Raw genomic sequence first — 20,718 nt, 5'->3', positions numbered from 1 at the left:
CTGCAGGGAAGAGAAAACAAAGACTGTAAGGCAAGTGCTGCTGTGCTTACAAGATAAATGCCTGCTGTTGCTGCCAGTGGCTCCTCTGTAGAGACAGACAGGAGATTGCCAGGAGACAGCTACGCTCTCTGCAGAAACCAGTGAGAGCCAGGATCAAGTACACACATGTATTCTGCCCGTTCAGAGACATGCAGACACCCTGGGACACATAACAGCAGAGCTGTGAACTGAAGATTTCATTTTCCTTCACTGCGCATATAGCGGAAGTCACCAGCAGATCCCAAGCAGTCAGCACAGTGCTATGCCTCTGCCAAAAATCTCCCTTTACTTCGTCAGGTCCTGGCCAGATGACAAAGCAGAGACGACATCCAGAGGGCCCCTTCCTCTTGACCTCTCTCTATTTCTATGCTGTTGCCCTCTCAGTTGTCACTCTCTCCTCTCTGATAAGAGATCCCTCTTCCTCATCTCACCTCCTTTTAAGCTAGAGTATCTTCTCCCTTCCCCTCCCTCTCTTTGCACCACCTTCTGCAGATCTTTTTGCCAAGTCTCTTTTGCCCCCATCAGGTGGCTCTCATCCTCTGCCTGAGTTAAGCAAGTGGAAGCAGGAAGGAAATGACTCCCTTCAAGTTGCCTGCTGTTTACCTACAGAGAGGGCAGTGCATCCACAGCAGAGCCCTAGCAGACAGGACTGCAATGGAAAGACTGCCACGTCTATTGTCAGACTGCTGGAAATGCACAGGGGTGGGGCAAAAGGGATTAAGATACTTGTCTCAGAGGCTGTTTCTGAAACTCACACCACTGCAGTACACATGGCTTCTTGGAAAGGCTTCCCAGAGGAGGGGGAGAAATGTTTTACTTAGGTTCATAACTTATAAACAAAGTATATGCTCTCTTTGGCCACCAAAGCCCCCATTGCAGGCAAATTGCAATAATGAAATACACATTATTTTAGCTGACTTTGCACTGCAATAGCTACTGTCAGGTTTAGAGAGACCCAAAGAAGTGCCTCCCTGAGATGTTGGTCTGGAGCACATTTTCTCTTACTAAGAGGACAGATTAAAATAGACATAAAATCTACACTTGAGAAGAACTCACCAGCCTGCTGCCAGCACAGCCAGGGCAGCAGGGACACACTGAAGTGCTTCACAGCCTTGGCAGAACCTGCCCTTCCAGCCACAGGAGGAGCTCTATTCCCTCTCCTGCAGCTGGTCACACTTGTAGCAGACTAGTTTACTCAATGACAAACCCTGGTTTCCACTCGTTTGTATAAAAATTCTCATGACATACATAATTTTAGCTTTCTTACACACACTCCTCATCAGCCATGCCTTGCATGCAGCATGACTCCCAACGGAGCTGAACGGTTTCTCCCCTCCTCTCTCCTCCCAGCCATCCCATAACTTGCACTCTCTCCTAGTCCAGCAGCACAGAACAGCCTCATCACACCCCAATGTCCTGAGCCTAAAACAAACCCTCTGCCACACAGAAGTTATTTGCTACCTAATGGTTACCATGAATGTCTCCAAAGCACACCATTGCAAGGAGACTTTTCACAGGGGGGAGACAACAGACCTTTGTAAACAAGGCCAGGCCAGAGGTCCAGGACAAAGCCAGGGCCTGTTGCATGGCACAGCAGGACGAAAAGGGTTGCACCGCGTCAAGAGACTCATATCCTCTCTCACTCTAACCAGGGGCTTGTGGCCACCAGGCAGGGCAGGGAAAAATGCCACACACAAACGATAAATACCATTTGGAGAGAAAGAAGATGAGATGAATTCAACATGTAGCAACAGAGCACTTCACCCTTGCCTGTAAGGACCACACACTCCTGCAAGCCACAGCTGACCTCAGTGCCAGCACAACCACCTGTGCACGCTACAATTTCTACCTGGCCTGGGATACAGCCTTCCCAACAGCTCACAGATGAGTCCCCACCTGAAAGAGGTTTGTTCCCAGCTCCCACACGCAATGCCTGCTGTTTACAGGGGACACTCAGCACAGCATCCACATAAATTTGTCATGCAAAGGCCCTTCAAATTCACGCCTTCACCCATGAGATCGGCCATCACTCAAGTTCAGTTAGGAGCTCTATGAGCAACAAACCACGCACAACAGGGTATCATGTACATTAATGGCGGTGGGAGTTCTCAGAGCAGATCCTGGCAGCATCTGCAGCACACTCATAGACCAGTAGAGCACACCATGCTGAAGAAACAGAAAGGAGGTCCTGCCTTCTCAGGGGCTGGGGGGCCCAGTGGTGCATGAGCAGCCAGCAGATTGGCACTGTGGACTAGGGGAGGAGCAGAGGTCACCTGAAAAGTACAACAGTTCAAGATGCAGAGGTGCTTCCTCGCTCACTGCTTGAAAGCTGCCTATACATCTAACATTGCACAGTACTGCAGTGCTCATATACATTAAGACTTCCCACCATCCTGGAGCTGCAGCCCTTCCCTGACAGGAGATGCAGAACACAGCTCTTGATCATCTCCTCCCCAAAATCCACTCGCACTGTGGACACCTGCCTAAACAGGCAAACCAGGAATGACTGCTGATTTGCTCCTTCCAGTATCAAGGTTTTGCCCACTCCAAGGGAGATCTGCAGCCTGTGCTTCAGAGCTGCCTCCTTCACCTCAGAGGGAACCAGAGTCCCTGCTGCACAAAGTCAGGACAGACAGTAACTACTCACACCCCAGCAGGTTATTGCACAGGCATGTACTTTGCAGTGCTAGACAGGCACAGCTGGGATTAGATATTGCCAAAGAGTCCTCTTCTATCTAGCAGTTCAGTACTAGCCTTTACCTGAACATTCTATCTACTGAGCTATCAAGCTGGGAGCAGTATTTAGACTGGAAAACACTGCTAAAAACACAACCCAGAAGAGGTAAGCCTGCCTGCATCTGTGGGAAGAAAGCTTCATCTTCAGTCTGACAGCCAACGGAAACAACTGTCTTGGTGCTAGGGGTCCAGGCCTGGGGAGAACAGGAGTGCCTAGGATCTTCAGGAGGGGTGCCCACACCAGAAAGCTCATGATAATCATCATCAGAAGTTTCCCACTGAAAGAGAGGCTGGGGAGCCAAGCTGAAGGAAGAGGAAGAGACTGGACTCGGAGCTGAGGTAGATGGCACATGGGAAGGCTGAGGCGGGAGTGGGAGGAGAGGCGCAGGGACAGAGAGATGAGAGGGAGCGGCATTAGCAGAGACTGTCTTTGCAGCTTCTTTGGAAGGCTGGAGCGGGGGAGAGGCTGGAACAGAGACTGTCCTCCTTGGGGGGAGCGGGGATTCTGGAGGAAAAACCACCTAGAAAGACACAGAGGAAGAAGAAACATGAACAAATGCAAAGAGGAACAAGTAGTTCCTACAACAGGAAGGCTAGTTGTTACCACTATGTTTATTTAAGGGAAAAAAGCAGCAAGAAAGAGAAGGGAACTAGAAAACATGCTTCCCTGTGTAGCTAAAGGAAGAGCACCATCTTACACCCAGAACTTCCTGCAGAGGTACAGTACTGGGGAAAACCAAGCACGCCTCTCTGACAGGTCTGGTTTTAAAAACAATCCCCGCATTGACATTTGATAGGTGATAGTAGCAAACTGCCCAAACAGGTACCATCACCAGCACGCTCAGATCCCACTCCAATTCCTAAACATCAAAAACTAGGACCTGAGTGCCAGTTTGCTTTCCAGGCCAGACAAGGGTGAGTAGAAAGAGCTAGTTCTTCATGTTGCTTAGGACACCCAAAAACTAAATCTGCACCTCCACACAATGCTGTCTGGACAGAGGGACATGCTGGAGTTTCCCAGCCCATGTCCCTGCTTTCTACCTTCTCTACTTGCTGTCCACCATTCTGCTCTTCCCCCTGGGGTCTGGCAGTGATAATGACCCCCTCTGCCAGCCAGTCATCCTGGCTTTTCCATTCTTCCTGCTTAGCGATGCCCAGTTTGTCCTGCAGCTCTTCAATCAAGTGATCTTGGGACTCAGTCTTGTGAAATATGGCAGGACCTAGTTTACGTCTTGGAGAGAGGTCACGATACATTGGATGCACATTCGCAGTCTCTTTTGTCCTCTTGATTAAAGATTTAATCTAAATGACAAAGGTAATAGTATCAGCAGAGAAGAGCAATGTCAGAGCAAGCCCCAAGATGCAACAGCACAAACTCAAGCCATTAGTGACAACTGTGAGCAGGAAGAGTGATGACATTTATTCCACAATGCCAAAATTCTTCTTGGCACAGCCCAGAACAGTGACTCAGTGCAAGGAAAAACCCCGTAAGGATAATCACAGCAGCCAAAAATAACTATCTAGAAAAGGAAGGGAAAGATTAACCAGCAGGAAGCCAAGATAGGAGGTACAGCATGACCACTCCACTGAGCATTAAAGAAACCTCAGCATCACAAGGGCACAGAGCAGCCTCTCTGTGTTTGCCCTTTCCAGGCATACAACCCTTGGTCAGAGATGTCTGGTGCACAAAGCGTACTTCCAACACTGGAAGGAACACTAACAGCCCCAGCAATGAGACCTAAAAAGGCTACCAGAGCTGCCATCCCAAGTCAGGAACATCCTCCAGTGGCGTGAAATAGCCCTTTAACGTTGAAGAAGCCTCTGTGGACTGAGTATTACCCCAGCTATGGAATAAAAGTCTATTTTACAGGGAAGTCCCTACAAACTGCTGTGTTCTGTGCTGCTGACCAACATGCAGAATAGACCACAAGATAAAGCAGAGGATTTCAAACCTCCGTGACATGCAGCTGTCGGTTACATTGCCCAGAGCTGCATGCTGTTAGTGTGGGTGAGCACACTCACACCACACACAAAATGTTAGTGCACTGTCAGAACAGTCCTAGCTCGGACTTGTCCTACTCCTACATTCATTCAGTGCCTGCCTGGCCTGATGCGGAAATCCTCTCAATGGGTGGTTTGGAGACGCAAGGCAGATCCCATTCAGCTTTCCAAATCTTTTCAGGAGATTCTGGAGCAACTGCAGAGCTTCCGAACTGCTCGTTTTCCTCGTCTCCTCTGGTTTTGTTCATGTTGGCAGTACCTGCCTTCCTGGGAGTTCTCTCTCTCTCTCTGCCCTGCCTCTTCTTGACCAAATCAGGACAGTCCTTGGTTTCATGTGGTACTTCAGCTTTTACCTCCTGTCCTTGCTCCACTACAAAGCTCAACTGGTTTTTAGTGTCTGGGAAGACATCCCACCGATCCAGGACCACAACAGAAGGTTCATACACAGGATTCAAAACACCGTCACTCTTTGCATGTACCTCTGGCACATGTGCTGACAGCCCCAGGGCCCACAGCTCATCTAAAACCATTTCCACACTTCTGCCCTGGGAAGGAAGGGCTGAATTGTCCCTGAATGCTCCCTGCTGATCCAGCTCTTTAGGTGTCTGCCCCTTCCCTTGAACATTTAAAGCGTTTGAAATTGATACGCTAGAGATTTTGGGATCAGTTCTCTGCTCCTTCTCAGTCTCTTTTGCTGAATCGTACTCTAGGCCTTGTGCCTCCACAGTAGCAGATCTACACAGAAGCTCCACACTGGAAGCCGGCACAGCCCGGGAACCGTTTCTAGAAGAGTCAGACTTTCTGCTCAGCCGAATCAAGCTTGCAGAGGTCACCTGCTGCCCACGAGTAGCATAACTAGAAGAGACTCGTGGTGGGGGCACAGGGACCGTTTGTGGCAAACGGGGCGTGCATGGAAGAGCAGCAGAATGCCCTGCAGTAGGCAGAGCTGCAGTGTTACTGCCTTCCTCAATGCAGAGGACTGCTGAGGGGGCAGATGTTGGCACTGTCGAGTCCCCGCTGTGACTTGCAGAAGGGTGTTTGGAATGGGATAGCACTGTTGGACTGTGAGAAGTGTTGCTGAAGTCTGGATTTGCTGAACTGGGAATCGGTTCTAGGGAGGGTTCAGAAATCAGAGACATAGTGGAACTAGTCTGCAAAAAGGAGACAGAAGGAATAAGGAGAGAAAAAATATAAAGACAGAGGTAAGGAGAAGGAAAAAAGCAAAGAATCAAGCATTACAGCAATCATGACCTTCAAAATCAAAGAGCCATGCTGATCCAAAGCCTTATTTCTAAGAGTAAAGATGGAAAATGAGATATCAAAGAGCAGAACCAGTATGACATTGTGCTGATCTTCACATGAGCTTATGTGAGATGAAGTTCTACAGCCATAGAGATCCTTTTCCTATGCCCTTTAAGTGATAGCTCATGTGTTCACCTGCAGTTGTGATGGGGGCATGCAGCAGCCACCATGAAGCCAGCTGCAAACCCGTGAATGTCTAGACTGTGAGTAAAGGTCACATTAACAACTTACTCATAGTCAGACATGTAAGTTTTACATTTCAAAGCTGAAAAAAAGCAATCAATGCACAGAACAAAGCATGACATTTTCTTCTTGATACACTAATAAAATGCTCCAGTTGGCTGAGTTCATGGTAATGAAAACAAAGCTTCAGGGCATTCACAGCCAGAACAGATGACATGGGCTTTGTTCTATTCACATCACTAATCTCACCTTGGACGTGACACATACTGAATCTATAGACTCTGTCAGTCACTCCATGCCCTTGTAAACATTGCTTAGGTGGCTAGATTAGCCTCTTCCCCCTAGGCCAAAGACTCCACATTTACACTGTAATAAAATCAGTGTTAATTTTGATCCAAAATACACTCTAACAAGAGCAACTGATAGAGTCTTTTGGTTCTCCTTGACTTACAGGGTCTTTTGAAAACAAAAGATCATGTTTCCTCCTTTCCCCATTTTCAGTGGTTCCTGGCTGAGCTCTAGGTGACAAACTGGCAGCACTCCTTTTTCTTAAAAAGGGAAAATCAGAACAGTGGCTTGGACAAGTTCACACAGTAGGTCAACCTAAGACCAATGCTGAGCCCTCACAGTTTTAAAAACGTATCCACAAAGGATTTCCAAATCCAAGAGCTATCAAGACCTGCTCTAATTCTCAGTCACATTTCCAAAGAAGCCTCAAGAAGTCAGATGCTTACACTCTAAGGCAGCAGGGCACATAATTTCCTAAGCCCATGCGTGGTATCTCAGTCTTTACTTACCATTCTGCAATACTTATCACAAATAAAAGGATAAAATTAACCAGAACATGCACAAAATCTGCCAGTAGATCGAAGAGACCTATAACTTCAGCTGACTTAGCTGCTACCATCCCGAGGGGCCAGGAGCTGTCACACACACACACATTTGTGAAGTCACAACAGTAGTGCTACAGGGAGACTGTGCTCAAAGGAAAGAGCAACAGGGGACCAAAATTCATTACAGATTGCTCCTGTCCTCGAGTAGCACAGCAAAACCCACAGTCACAGCAGAGATGAAAAGGACTAATAAGTACATTGAGTAATTAAAATGAGGTAATTTCCCAATATTGCCCTCCCCCTGTATTTTGCCTAAGCTGGATGCACCTGTAAAAGTAACCTGGTTTTATTCTGTGGTTCAAACTTAATTCCAGACTTCCTATAATGAACTCAGTCATTTTCAAGGCAAGACTAACATTTTGCTCAAAAGCAAGTATTTCCAGTGTATTAAAAATATGCTAGCTCCAAAATAAGAGCAATGGTTAAAAGCTCAACAGTAATAGAACAGTTAAATACAAGCATCTAGCTATGCAATAAGCAGGCATCATATTACACAGAAATAGAAGAGGTTGAAAAAACAAGTGCATTAAGTGATCTCAGTGCCCACCGACTGATGAGCTAGATAACCAAAATCAAATGGATTCTGTAAGCAAAAAGAATGAGCAACTCATTAAAGCAAGAAAAAAGATGATAAAAGGGTAATGTATCAGTCTCTAATAGCACCTTTTACTCTGGGGTACAAAGGAAATTAAACATCAGTGCCTCCATTCCTCCCATCCCCATCTACTGCAACTTCTAGTTGTACCAACTCCAACTAACTACACACCATACTTAGTTCTTCTGGTACTGAAATGGCAGCTTCTCATCTTTCACCTTTGCAAAGACTCCACTTCTCTCCCTTACATCCTGCCGCTAGGACAGTCTACAAATACATTTTTACAGACAAGCTAACACCACTAGTTGGCACAAATAAAGGATGTTAAAACAAACAAAAAGGACTGAAGGGAAAATGAAGCAACCTGGCAGACAGGAAAAAGCAAAGTAGCAGTTAAAAACAGTCAATGACAATACTAACAAAAGGAAAATGATCACAGAAACCACGTTCTTTGTGCTTCAGGAAGAACATTTAGACACAGATGAGCTCAATGCCTCACAAAAATACTAATGTTGTGTTTATAAGGCCCAAATCTTAAAGTCTTGCTGCATTTCAGTTTGCTTTCAGAGTTCAACCAGAAACTAAGCCAGGAAGGTGGGCAGTATTACAGAAAGCAGCTAGTCTGTCATGAAAGTTTTACTGGAGTTGCACAAAGATTCTAAGGCCTTTTCTCAAGGCTGCAAAGCATTTGAACACCCACACTTAAAAACGTCCCCTCCTTGTATCTTGCAAGGAAAACCTGTGCTGGGCAAGGTCATTCTCAGTTGCCAAGAGCTCACCTAGGAGCAAAGCAGCAACCACACCCCAAGCTTGTTTTCTGAGCCCTGATAAAAGCAGCAGGGACAGGGGGCCATGGCACTCAAGCTCCCACAGCACTTGGAAGGAGCAAGGCAGGGTATGCCAGCAGCGCAGGTGGGAACTCTCTCCAGCTTCACAACAGTGCAGTTTTTCAGCCAGACTGAACAGACACTTGTGGATATCCTGCACTCTAACCTAATAGGGAGAAAAAAAGGCAACGCTAAGGTGTCAATATTTGCAGTTCACTAAATACACACTACAGTAAGTCTAGAGAAAACAGTGAGTAACTCCAAGATTCTCACAAAATGAAGTACCTGTGCCAGAAATGGCACACTGAATTGAATTTCAGCAAGTGCAAGGCCAGTGAAATCCCGCAGAGCGTGCATGCTCAATGCTGGGTTCTGAACTCACACACTCGGTAAAAACTCTGGGTATTATGACCTCCACAAAACCCCCAGCACACATCCAAAGCACTCATGTGAATGGCAGCACAGAGAGAACAAACAGCAAAGCCAGAATTGAATGTCCTGTCTACCTCCCCTCGCAAAACAATCCTCAGCTCTGGCTGCCCTACCTAAAGTCATAGAAGGAGGAGATGGAGTTCAGCACAGACAAGACACACCAAGCATCAGCAGAATCTTCCATATGAGGAAAAAACAGAGAGTTGGGACTTTCTTAGTACTAGAAAGCAGACTTGCATGTTTATGTAAGAAAGGGAAACTCAACAATGACCACAAAGAGAATATCTAATATATTTGCTTTCTCCACCTCTCAGAACAAATTCAAGCGAATAATTCAGTATGGCTATAAGCAAACCAGCTGAAAATAGAAAGCAAGAAGTGAAAATATTTTTCATTTTGCTATGATTATGGGTAAATTAAGTCTCACGAAAATAAGCTCCACAGTTAATCACCTAGTGCAAGACTGGTAACATACCTACATGAATAAAAAACAAGTTATTCAAATACATATGGCAAATGCTTCACTTAATCCAGATGACCACGCGAAAGTTACTCCTGAACTTATCCTATTATGGGATTTTTATGTGCTACTTATGACTAACGTAGCAGTTCTTTTCCAATACAATAGTTTGATTTCCAAACAAGATTCTGAATAGTATTTGCTATCCTCTGCCCCCACAAGAAGCTCAGACTTTAATCCCATTTTGAGGTGAATAAGAGATACTGTTTTACAATGGAAACCTTTGAAGTCTCCAGCTGTCTGAAGCGAAGGCTTCAGTGCTCATACCACATGCCTGGAAGATCATCCTCAGGGAAAGCACATCAGGGTAAAAACACACTCCAAAGAGGAGGATCTTCCCACAGAACAGAAGAGCCTGGTCTCTGTCAGCAAGAAGACTGGAGTCCCATGCTCCCCTACTTCTTGTGAAGTTGCAGCACAGCAAAATAATTTACCATGTATTGAGCAGTAACTAAGCTCATTATCTTTGGCAAAGAGACAAACTGCAGAACCAGAGGAAAAACAGACCCCCGAACTGCCTTTCCCTGCCAGTGACAAGAATTTATAGCATTTGAGAACACCTACAGTAGCCCTCAGAAAGCACAAATACCACCACAGGAAGTTTTTGAGAGGTAAAGAGGTCATTCTGGAGACCAATGAAGGTCAGCAGATGTGGCTAACAGGCAAAAGAGTCTGGGGGGTGAGGAGGGACAAGACGAAGTATTAAGTTGTCATGACAGGGCACCTTAAAGTCAGAGAGAGACGCCATCAGCTCATCCAGTTCTCGTGTAGCTGAAGAAGCAGATATACGGGTCTGCTGCTGGCTGGCGGTGACCCGCTGGGGGCTGCTCACCTCACCTTGGCTCACAGTGATTGCAGGGCTGACAAGGAAAAACCAACAAAAAAAAAGAAAACAAAAAAAAAAAGCGTGTTTAAGCCTGGGAGAGCACTCCTAGACTGAAAGTCCCACTGCCCCTCCAAACAAGCACAGCACAGTGAGTTTCACGAGCGCTGCCCTCCCTGACCAGCCCTTCCCCAGACCCTGCCTCACTGCCAAGTCTAACACAAGTGTGTTCACTCGCACACACACCATCCATTAAGAAATGGACAATGACCAAACATTCATTTTGTCAGACAGTGGGTATTTGTGACCAGCTTTAAATCTGAGTTTGAACAATCCACGTCTCATAACATCATTTATATTTTTTCATCCAGGAGTAGATAAAAGAGCGCCAGCATCTTCATGCACCTGCTTGATTTCTGACCCTTTCGACAAAGCCCATCTTCTGCCTGCCGCTCTCCTGCAGCATCTGCCCCCGCACTACAGTCACTCTTCCCACAAGAACCTGTCCCACCCCACTCAAGCCAGTAACCACCAAAGCACTACTCACACTGGACTTGGCACAGAGCTCTCCAGCTCGTCCAGCAGGCTCTCCACACTGGGACGCACATCTTCGATCCCACGGGCACCATTTCGCTTTGGCTTTTCTTTTGTAGGGGGTGCAGCCTTCCCTCCTACAGAACTGCTGCTCTCTGGGACGACATAGTGAGGTCCAGTCACACTAGGTAGTGATGGGCTTCTGCTGGTTTCATCTTAGGAAAGGGGAGTACAAAAGAGTCATTCAGACCCCTAGGTCCATACATACATGCTAATCACAAACAAGAACAACAAATTGCCCAGAACCTTGTCAAACATCCATCTTTGAGGATACTCAGAACTTCACAGCACAAGGGCCTGAGCAACCTAATCTAACTTTGAAACTTTAGCTCAAGCCAATTTTGAAGTTGGCCCTACTTTGAGCAGGGTGCTGCACCACAAACATCAAGAGATCATCCATACCAAAGGAATCTTTGATCAGGGGCTGGATGGGTCTCCCACATAAGGATGTTGGAAGGAAGAAGTGGGCTACTGTTTTGAGAATCAAACTATCCACTCATCCGAAACGTCTTGCTATACCTTACCTGCTGGGAAGCCACTGGCAGGATTATGTTGAACAGCATTCAGTTCCAGAAGAAGTCTGTCCAGTTCTGAGAGGTTGCTGCCCAGAGAGGAGCTGGTCATTGTGGGAGATGGTTCTGCAGACTTCTGCTTGTTCGGGAAACTAAAGATAAAAAGGAAGTGTGAAACTTCTACATCAAAATACAGCAGAAGGATGGAGGGAAACTTACATTATGTTCACAAAGTTCACACATGTACTGTATTCTGGGGGAAAAAAGATGTGTGCTTTGTGAAATGACTATGACGCAGCCACTGCTTAGCCACATCTTCAGTTGTCTGTTACAAAGAAATAGCATTGATGGACAGGGCCTCAGGTTTTAGGACTGTGCGCTGCACAGCCCTGTAGCAAAGAGTTAACCATCTGCAGATCCAAGACGCACAGAACAGCACAGAACCATTAGCTTGCATACAGGAAAATTACTTGTTTCTGCTGACATCACATCAAACAGCAAAAACCTTCCCCCTGAAGCAAGAGAATGCAGGGTCAGCACAGACTGGAGAAGGAGGCAAAGTACAAACCTCAAGCTATCAACAGAAAGTCAAAAGCAGCAGGCTATGTGGTAGTGTCTTAACAGCACTCGAGGTCTCGTTTCCAGTACTCAAACCTTTACTTTGGGGAACTCTAATCAATTTATAAGAAAGTAATTTGAAACTATTTTCTACTGTGTTAAATACACAAGCCTTGAACGAAGTTTACCAGTGCACAAGTGTGTATAAAACACTGGCTGTGATTACTGCTTATCCTATATGGGTGATCCCATTTACCACACACAACTGTAAACAGTTTCAAAGCGAAACTTAGCACCAATGCAGTGATTTTTATATTAATTACACTGTAGTAACAGTCTTCCCATCATCAATGGCAGAGAAATTATTTTCTCCTAGTTCTACAAATGGAGAAATAGCTTCTAATGCTCTAGAGGTTCCTATTTTATCAAAAAAATACTTTCTAAGTCCAAAATGGGAACTTCTGTCTTGCGCACACTACCACATTATGCTCAGGAAGTTAATATGTAACAGGCTTTAGGACTCTGACACCTATAACACCAGTGACAATTATGAAATTCCATAAGGGCAATTATTATCTTTCCCTTCAGACCGAAAAAAAATATCCACATATGATTCAATCTGAGTAGGGCGTACTTCATCCCGAGTCAAGCACACAAGCTACAATTCACACCAGAACCAAGCCATGCCAGACCCTTGTACAAGAGAACTTATGGCTGTAATTACCTCCATTTTGTACTAATTGCATGCAGCCATCTGAAAAAATTGCAATTACTGCCTCCATTGGGCTATCTCTGGATATGCCTGCCTGTACCCAGAATTAGTTCTGGTTGAAAGCAACCTCCTGCTCAGCAGAAAGAGCTAGGCATGGTTAGAACATGGCGCCAGAGAAACACCAGTCTCCACACAGTAAGAAGGTACCCAGGACAGAGTGCACTGTAGAGGGCCATCAGAGATGAAGTTCTGACAGTGTCTTCCTCACTCATCCCCATGTCAGCAGAAAGGTCTGTCCTACCATACAGGCAGCTACTCCAACCTCTCAGCATAAGGGTGGCTGCCTTTTTGAGTATAAACTAGTTATCCATCTATCCTCTACTGAGATTGAAGCTTTAAGAAGTTTGAATTTACTTGAAAATTCAAGTCATTGCACATCCTGCTCAGACACAGGTAACTGAGCTCCCCAGGATAACTGACCCAAAGGCCACCCACCTCCTAAAGAACTTCTGTGCTCCTTAACAGAGGGATCGATTTGTCACTTGTCTCTGGATTGTATCCTTCACAACACAATCCAGATCCTGTTCTGCCCAACAGATCCTTAACCACTTCTGCAGCTGAGCAAACCAAAGGGCCAGGTCAATCTTCGAAGTGAGTATGCAAGTTACAGTGGTCTCTTACAAAAGAGGCAATCAAAACCAACTCAGGGCAGCATAACATACACAGGCAATGCAGTGTTTGTTTCCACTTATAGAAGGCAGCTTGAGCCACAGCAGGCTCAATTTGTGAGTCAGGGTTATCTCTTAACAGCGACAAGATACCTGTAGACGTGTTCCTCTTCACTGGCACGAGGAGAAGGAGAGCTGAGCCCGTCTCTAGGAACAGAGGCACTGGAGCTTTTGGCACTAGAGCTGTATATAGGAGACTGGGACTGAGGCTGTGGAAATAAGATTTGCATTGGAAACAGAGAATACAAAACAAATACGTACACTGCTGCATTGCAACCACACACACGGATAGGACAGAACAAAGCCCAGAAGAAGAAAAAAAATAATCTGCTACATAGCTAACCAGCCTCCATCAGATGAGCTACACCAGGAACAACTGTTCTCCACTTGCTTCAGATTTGCCTGTGAGTTGCAGATCTGTGCTGGAAACCCCCAGTCTGCTTTCCACAGGCTGCAAGACAGATGACTAACACTAATCTCATCACACTACCATTTTGTCGGAACAATGACAATGATTCTGTGCCATTTGCTCCAACCAGTTTGTTCTATGAAAAACCCACACCTCCCCCCATTTCCCCACTCTGTTCATAGTGAAACTCATCCTCCCTTCTTGCTATTCCCTCTCCTTGCCTACTTCCTTGAGAGACACTGCACGAACAAAATAAGCATGCATCCTCCCCAGCCGCACACATTTACTTACTTGCTGGTGGACGTATCTGGATACGTTGGGTTGCCACTGGTCTAAGGGGTCAATCACAGTGCCATTCAAGGCCTCATTGGAAGGTGGCGGGGGCACTGGAGGTGGTACAGCAATCTCCTGGTATGTGTGGTTTCCAGTTGGGTAGGAATAAGGCGTTTCCTCTGTTAGAAATACTGGCCGTTTGGAGATATGTGAAGTGGTGGATTCCAGGTCTGCCAGTAAGGCGTCTGCAGGAAAGGGGAAAGAAAAAAAAAAAAAAGTAAAATCCTAGATTACTTCTTTTTCTATTTTGTCTCATTCAAGATATCCACATCAGAAGGTCTTTGGGAAGACCTTTTATCTAGGGTGATCTATTAAATGCCCTGAAAAACATTACTGCAGCCCAGGACTGAATGGGTTAATCAAACTTCTAGTACAAAGAAAACACCAAGAGGTAACAAAGCAGCCAGAAAAACTGTGTCAGCCTCAGATTTATTTCTTAACTGGAAAACCACCTAACAACAGGGACCTGTAGTCTCACTGCACCATGCAGAAGAGCAACCTAGGAGAAACCTGCCCAGAGATCAACTGGCAACAGGATATTGACACAGACTAATTACAGGCCCCACATCATCACAGAGTCATTTACTGTGGCCGCAGGCACTGCTTTCTGCAGGAAACAAGATCTCGGGAGGGGTTTTCTCCCGAGTCTAAGGTAGTGGAAGAAGCATGAAACTTTCAAATTAGTCCATCAGCACAGCAGGAGTATGTGCTTCAGTATTCCTAACAAAAATCCCCCTTAGTATATCACACAAACAGTTAACTATTTTCTAGAGGCTGCCAGGTAAACGCCATTTCTTCTCCTGGAAACAATTCTCAGCTTGCTGGGTGGAGACTGCTCACAAATTCCTGAAGAGAAGAAAAACTTCCACCAGCTAGAAACGCCGGCACTCAGGCCAGGCAGAAGAACCCATGCCATATGGTCAGCACCTCTCAGAAATCTCAAAGCAGGAAAAGTGCTCTCCCTCAAAGACAGGCCATGAAAAGGCATTCCCATCTTTCTATGTTTCTGCCTGCAAACTGTCCTCTGCCCATTCCCAGCCCGGCACTCCTCTGCGGTGACTCACAGGCAAATCCCGACTTGTTGGACCTTCTGTCCTGTGAACCCACCCTGCGGAGCCCACTGCAGTTCCTGGTGGGGGAAACTCCAGCGAGCGACTGGAGGTCTGCACTGTACTCACTTTCTAAAGAAAGCCTCACTGGCGGGCTGCCCAGCTTTCCACTGGGGCAGTGGGCTCCAGTGCACACCTCTTTAAGGCTATTAGAGAGTAGCCAGTTCGCTAGGGACATCAGCATTCTCCATTATAACAGAATCAGGACATACCTGGCAGGTCCCTTCAGAGATGTGGAATTCAGCCAGACACCAGTAACACAACGTCAGCAGAATTAGGAAAGGAGGCTCTGAGAAACCCCCTGGATCTCCCTCCCCTCCACACAGAAGCCACTTCCTTCAGGCAATCTCAGTTAGCAAGATTTGTCTTTCTCCTCCCGCACACAGCAGGTACTTGATTCTCAGGTCTGGGGTGTGAGGGCTCAGCCTGAACGGAGCCACCCTGCAGTATCCTCCACCAGGGTCACAAGGAGCTGAAGTTATTAGGTGGCACCAGAATAGCAACCGAGCAAGCACTCGCCCTAATGGCTGCCTACCCGCTCTCAGGGGGCAGGCACCTGCCAGCTCAAAGCCGCTTCCTGAGCACAGCAAACCACACCAGCCAATGCACTCAGCAGCCCTTCAAAATATATTAAAGTGTCAAATGGAGGACACTATCATTGCATTACAAGACGAGGAAGGTGCTGCTTTTATATTCACTCTCTTCCACAAACCAAAGCATCACAAAAGAAAAAAAAACTAAAAAGTGATCCTGCCCTCAGAAAACTGAATACAGCCATTAGCAAATTAAATACCATGTTAAATTAACTCTATACACCTTTCATCTAGCCAAAAAGATGCTCCAAATCATTTAAGTCACAGGCATCTTCCTACAGGGGCCAGAATACCCCAGAAGCAGTTTCTCCAAAGGAATCCAAGCTTTCTTCAGCTGGGGAAAAATGAACTTAATCTTCTTTTTAAGCAAAAGAACAGCTGGTGGATTCCAGAGCAAACGGCACATACCTCAAGGGAACTGCTGAAGAGCTGCAATTCTTTCAACCAGGCAGGTCCTATGACTGGAGGTTTCGTGCACACAACCTCCAAGAGAAGTGCTATCCGAGAAGGTGTGGTTTTTGCTTCTCCCCACCAATGACAAAGGCAAATCAAACTCCACCAGGAAGTGAAAATCCCATGAGGGTGCTGGGCTCCTCCAGCCCTGCAGAGGGGACCCAAAGCAGTTTTCCACCCTCCACCCATAGCCCTCGCTGCAGGACAGGCAGATGTAACCATCTCACCACAAAATCCTCCTCCTTGGCTCGGCACTCTGCTGAATGAACTGTCGGACAGAAAACCACTGCTTTTTACTAACGGCACAGAAATGAGTTCAGCTAGATTTACTGGTTTACTTTTATAGGTCTGCAGAGTAAGAGGGGTCTGTAAATGCCGGGAGCACTCTGCTCCCAGGTTGTGAAGGAGTTAAGGAGAAGACATTACAGTTTAATGATTAACTTCCCCCATACCCTCCCCCTTCCTGACTTGAGCAAACAAGGCAGAGCTGAGGAACAGGAAGCGGAGGGAGGAGAAAAGGCTGGTGAGGAATCATTGGGTTACTCAAACTCCACTTTAACTTTACAACTGATACCAAAGCAGTTGCAGGAAGGCACCACCCCACCTGGCAGGACAGGGAAAGGAACAAGACAGGAGCAGGAGAGGCACAAACACACTGGTTTCTGAGAGGCAAAGAACCCCTCCTTGTGCTTGCTCGCCCCCACGTTCTGCAAACCCCACGGTCCACCCTTCCTCATGTCCCAGTCGCTCCCTCCAAACTCACTGCCTCAACAGAGGGAAGTTCTTCCCCATTCATGTCCCTCCTGTTGCTGCTTCAAGACACACAACCTGTTCTCTGATCCAATCCTATCAGCAACCACAGTTTCCTGAAGTTTTGCTTGAGTGGGGAGTTGCGCCCATTCAAAGGGTCCAACACTGGCACCAGAACTGCCCCGAGGAGGGCAGGGCGAGAGCAGTGATGGCACAGCGAGAGTGGTGGTGGCACGGTGCCCGCTCAGTCCACCCCACCTTGCGGAGCTTCACCCTGCCAGAAGGAAGCGACCCGCAGGCACAGGCTGCAAATCACTCTCTTGGAGGTCAGCCTAAGGAGTTTCACAGCCCAGAGACAGGCTGCAGGCAGCGATTCAAAACACAGCCAAAGGCATTAACATGTTGTTTTCCATGCAGCACCTCATCCCAAGAGGTCCCAAAGTACTGTGCATTCATTTAGCTTTTGTGCAACTTTTTAACACTACCAGAAGACAACATGAGATACAGATGGGGGAGGAAGAACGGCAATTTATTAGTAGAAAACATGACCCATTGCTCTCTTTCTTTCTTTTGCAAAAGGGACTGTAACCTGACGAACTGTAAGGACGATGCTGTGGCTTGCGCAGTGCTGCACCTCACGTTACAGAACTCAGTTCACTACAGTGATCGCTCCTTAAACAGAAATATTAAATAGAAATATTAAATTTCGATCGATTTATTGGATAATTAAGTGTTCCTTCCCAAGGCGACTCCTGAGGGACGGTGCTGCAGGAGGTGTAAATCAACCAGTTAGTCCCTCCCAACGCGTAGGAAGCAGTTGACTGGATCATCCCAAGGTGCTGACGCAGACCAGTCCGCACAACCAGCAGCCATCAGAGGGCACCACCACATCCTTACATGGACAGAAAGATGAAACCGACAGCAATGGCTAACTTGGCAGTAACTTCAGCTCACTTGTTCATCCCCGCTGAGTCGGGAACCTGCCCCTATTTTAGGCACACAGAAACTTTCTGCGGGTGCCACGTGTACTGCAGCTCCCCACGGAGACACACATCTTCAGGCCAGCACACGCCACAGCACCTCTGGGGCTGAAAACAACCACACACACTGACTTCACCACAGTTCTACTGCTGCCCCAAGTACTCTGTAAAATATTACAGACACAGCTCTAGGAGGCAGACTCTCCCAAGGTTACAAGATCAGAGATTCGCTTCTCTCTAGAGGATAGATTTAACCATTTTGTACCAATAAAGTAAACCAGACAGGGTTATGCCAGATCTTCTCCTGTGCTCGTCCACAGGACCACCCCTCCTTCCACTCTACAAGAAGCCACTAACACAACCCACAGACAAAATGTTAACTCACAGACACGTGGGTGGAGTAGAACCAGAGTACAGTTACCAAAGACTCAGCAGGGCTCAGCCCACTCACAAGCATGGGCTGTGCATACAGAATTTGTATTTCCTCTGTTATAAAGAGTGCTTAGTGGGGTGTGGAAGAGCGAGGGATACTTTCTAAAGCACCACCAATCAGACACTCCTGGGTGCCATCACTACGCTAGTGCGGTCACACAGCCGATACAACCCTAACTCACTGTCCGCAGCAGCACAGTGCATCTCAAGGTGTGCGTGCCTGGGTACTCCACGGGCGCAGGTAACCTGGCCAAGCACCTGGTGAAGCCGCATGCAAACAGGAGACAGGAGCACAGAAGGATGGAGTCCTCCTCCCCCCACTGGGCAGCCCAAAAATTACATGCTCAATTGGAATCGCATTCAGAGGGCTACTCAAACCACATCCACATCCTCCCCGGCATGGGAGGACATTTGTGTTCACAATCAAGTGGTTTTTCTACACTGACTTTCCTGTGGAGGAGGCACAGTTAAGGAATGATGTCACGTTTGATACCTTTACTGCTATAAAGCACTCCAAGACATCCAGGGGTCCAGGTGCATTAGTTTGCCCTTCTCTCCCTTCCCCCCCGCTTTGTCAAAAAACATTAACTACGAGGTCCTTGGGATTCTGGCCTTCGAATCCCACACACAGCTCTGCATATACGTTAGATACATATGAGTGGCCCTGAATACAAACTGCATTGCTTCAAGGTGGTTCCCAGCATCTGCCAAAGCTCTGCTAGTCATTTTGACAGCTTGGGACAAGAACTCTCAATCTGATGTCCAATGTATTGAACAGCTCTGAAAAATCCCTTTTACCAAGAAAATCAGCAAGATGAAAGAGCAGGAAAATACCTTAGGGTAAGCCCCATTTGCCAGTTCAAGCTGCACTGAAATAAATAATCATGTCCCAAGTTATATACTGCACATTCCTGCGCTATCTCCCCGGCCCACACCTCTGTCAGACCGAGGAACAGCTCACGCATTCCAGGGACTCCAACGCAGGCTCCTTTGCAGTCACTGCGTGTCAGCACTCGCTGCCCTGCAAATGCCGTATCCTCCGGCAGGAACAGCCTCGTGTGCAGCCGCAGGGGCACATTCTTCAGCTTCCCACATCCCAGGTTTGTCTGATAAAGAGCAGTAACACCAGACTAGGGATCACAACATGGTTCTGAGGTACAGAACAGGAATGGATAACACGGGAGCCCCTCTGTACTGATGAACACACAAACCTTTTCTATAAATCTGACCTGCGCTCAGCCCCCTTAAATAGATAAAGTTATTAAAAAGAAAAAAAAAAAAAAAAAAAAGAGATATTTACATGCATCTTCCCATGCGTATCAAAACATACTCTTTTTTCACTCACCTCTTTGTATCTCAAAAATGCTCCTGGATTAAGGTGACATAGTGAAGCAGAACACATCATCAACTAGTTCTGGACAAATCTACGTGACAAGGCATTGACAAATTCACATTTGCCAATTGGCATCAAGCAGCTTTTTAAGGCTAATTTTTCCTCAAGCCGTAAATAGTTTTCCACTCTTCATAAGAAGTCTAGGATTTTTTTTTTAAAGTGAAGCAATTTAAAGAAATGTAAATTTGCTTTTCTCTGTTAAGGAGAAGCCTTCTACTACTGCGTGTCCAGCATAATTCCAGCCTGTGTGAGGGCTAGAGACACACAGCATATTCAGTCAGCTCAAAGATGACAGCATTAGTGCCAGAAGAGAGAAAACTACCTCAGATTTCCATATGCAGTTCATCTCTCTCAACAACTGAGGATGAGCTATTAAGCCATGCTGACACAGCAAATAGTAAGTAGATCAAAAGGATGGTGGTCGAATTTTCTTCTACATCTCATCTACTGCTGGGGAGGAAATGGAAGCATAACTGAGGCAAGATACTTCAAATGCCTCAGATATCAGTCTTTCATTTTCAACAGTTGAAAGCCACATCTGCGCATCCATCAAACCGCACGTTGCCTGTAGCGCTGCTTCTTGCATGGGACATCTGGAAAGTGAGTGACACTGGAGACAGGATTCTTCATCCAGCCACCACACAGAGCAAATGCCTTCAGCTTTCAGCCACAGAGTCCCATCGCCACCAACTTCTCTACTGCCACATGTCCCTGATAGCCCAGACACAGCACACTGGGTAATCGGGATGAGATGTCTATGCACAAACTACAGTATTTCCTCTAATGCAGCTGCAGAGAACAGGTGTCTGCA

The 20,718-nt window shown here is 46.6% G+C and overlaps 1 protein-coding gene across 3 annotated transcripts in view; it reads right to left on the bottom strand.

The window, feature by feature from the left end:
* PXN (paxillin) overlaps nt 1-20,718 on the bottom strand; it is a 47,190-nt gene that overhangs the window by 7,101 nt on the left and 19,371 nt on the right. The window contains exons 2-9 of one of the 3 annotated variants that reach the window (XM_063351073.1): nt 14,156-14,382; nt 13,549-13,664; nt 11,470-11,609; nt 10,899-11,100; nt 10,253-10,388; nt 4,878-5,927; nt 3,817-4,077; nt 12-3,296 (exon numbers count right to left, since the gene is read on the bottom strand). In XM_063351073.1, the coding sequence (XP_063207143.1) occupies nt 2,796-3,296; nt 3,817-4,077; nt 4,878-5,927; nt 10,253-10,388; nt 10,899-11,100; nt 11,470-11,609; nt 13,549-13,664; nt 14,156-14,382 (2,633 nt within the window). In that variant the 3' untranslated portion in view covers nt 12-2,795. Of the gene's footprint in view, nt 1-11; nt 3,297-3,816; nt 4,078-4,877; nt 5,928-10,252; nt 10,389-10,898; nt 11,101-11,469; nt 11,610-13,548; nt 13,665-14,155; nt 14,383-20,718 lie in introns of those variants that run through there. The other 2 variants (XM_063351074.1, XM_063351075.1) reach the window with 2 other exon arrangements.

The sequence above is a fragment of the Chroicocephalus ridibundus genome, chromosome 13, assembly GCF_963924245.1.
Source record: "Chroicocephalus ridibundus chromosome 13, bChrRid1.1, whole genome shotgun sequence".
Classification (NCBI taxonomy): domain Eukaryota; kingdom Metazoa; phylum Chordata; class Aves; order Charadriiformes; family Laridae; genus Chroicocephalus; species Chroicocephalus ridibundus.
This window is presented reverse-complemented; position numbering and strand designations above follow the sequence as displayed.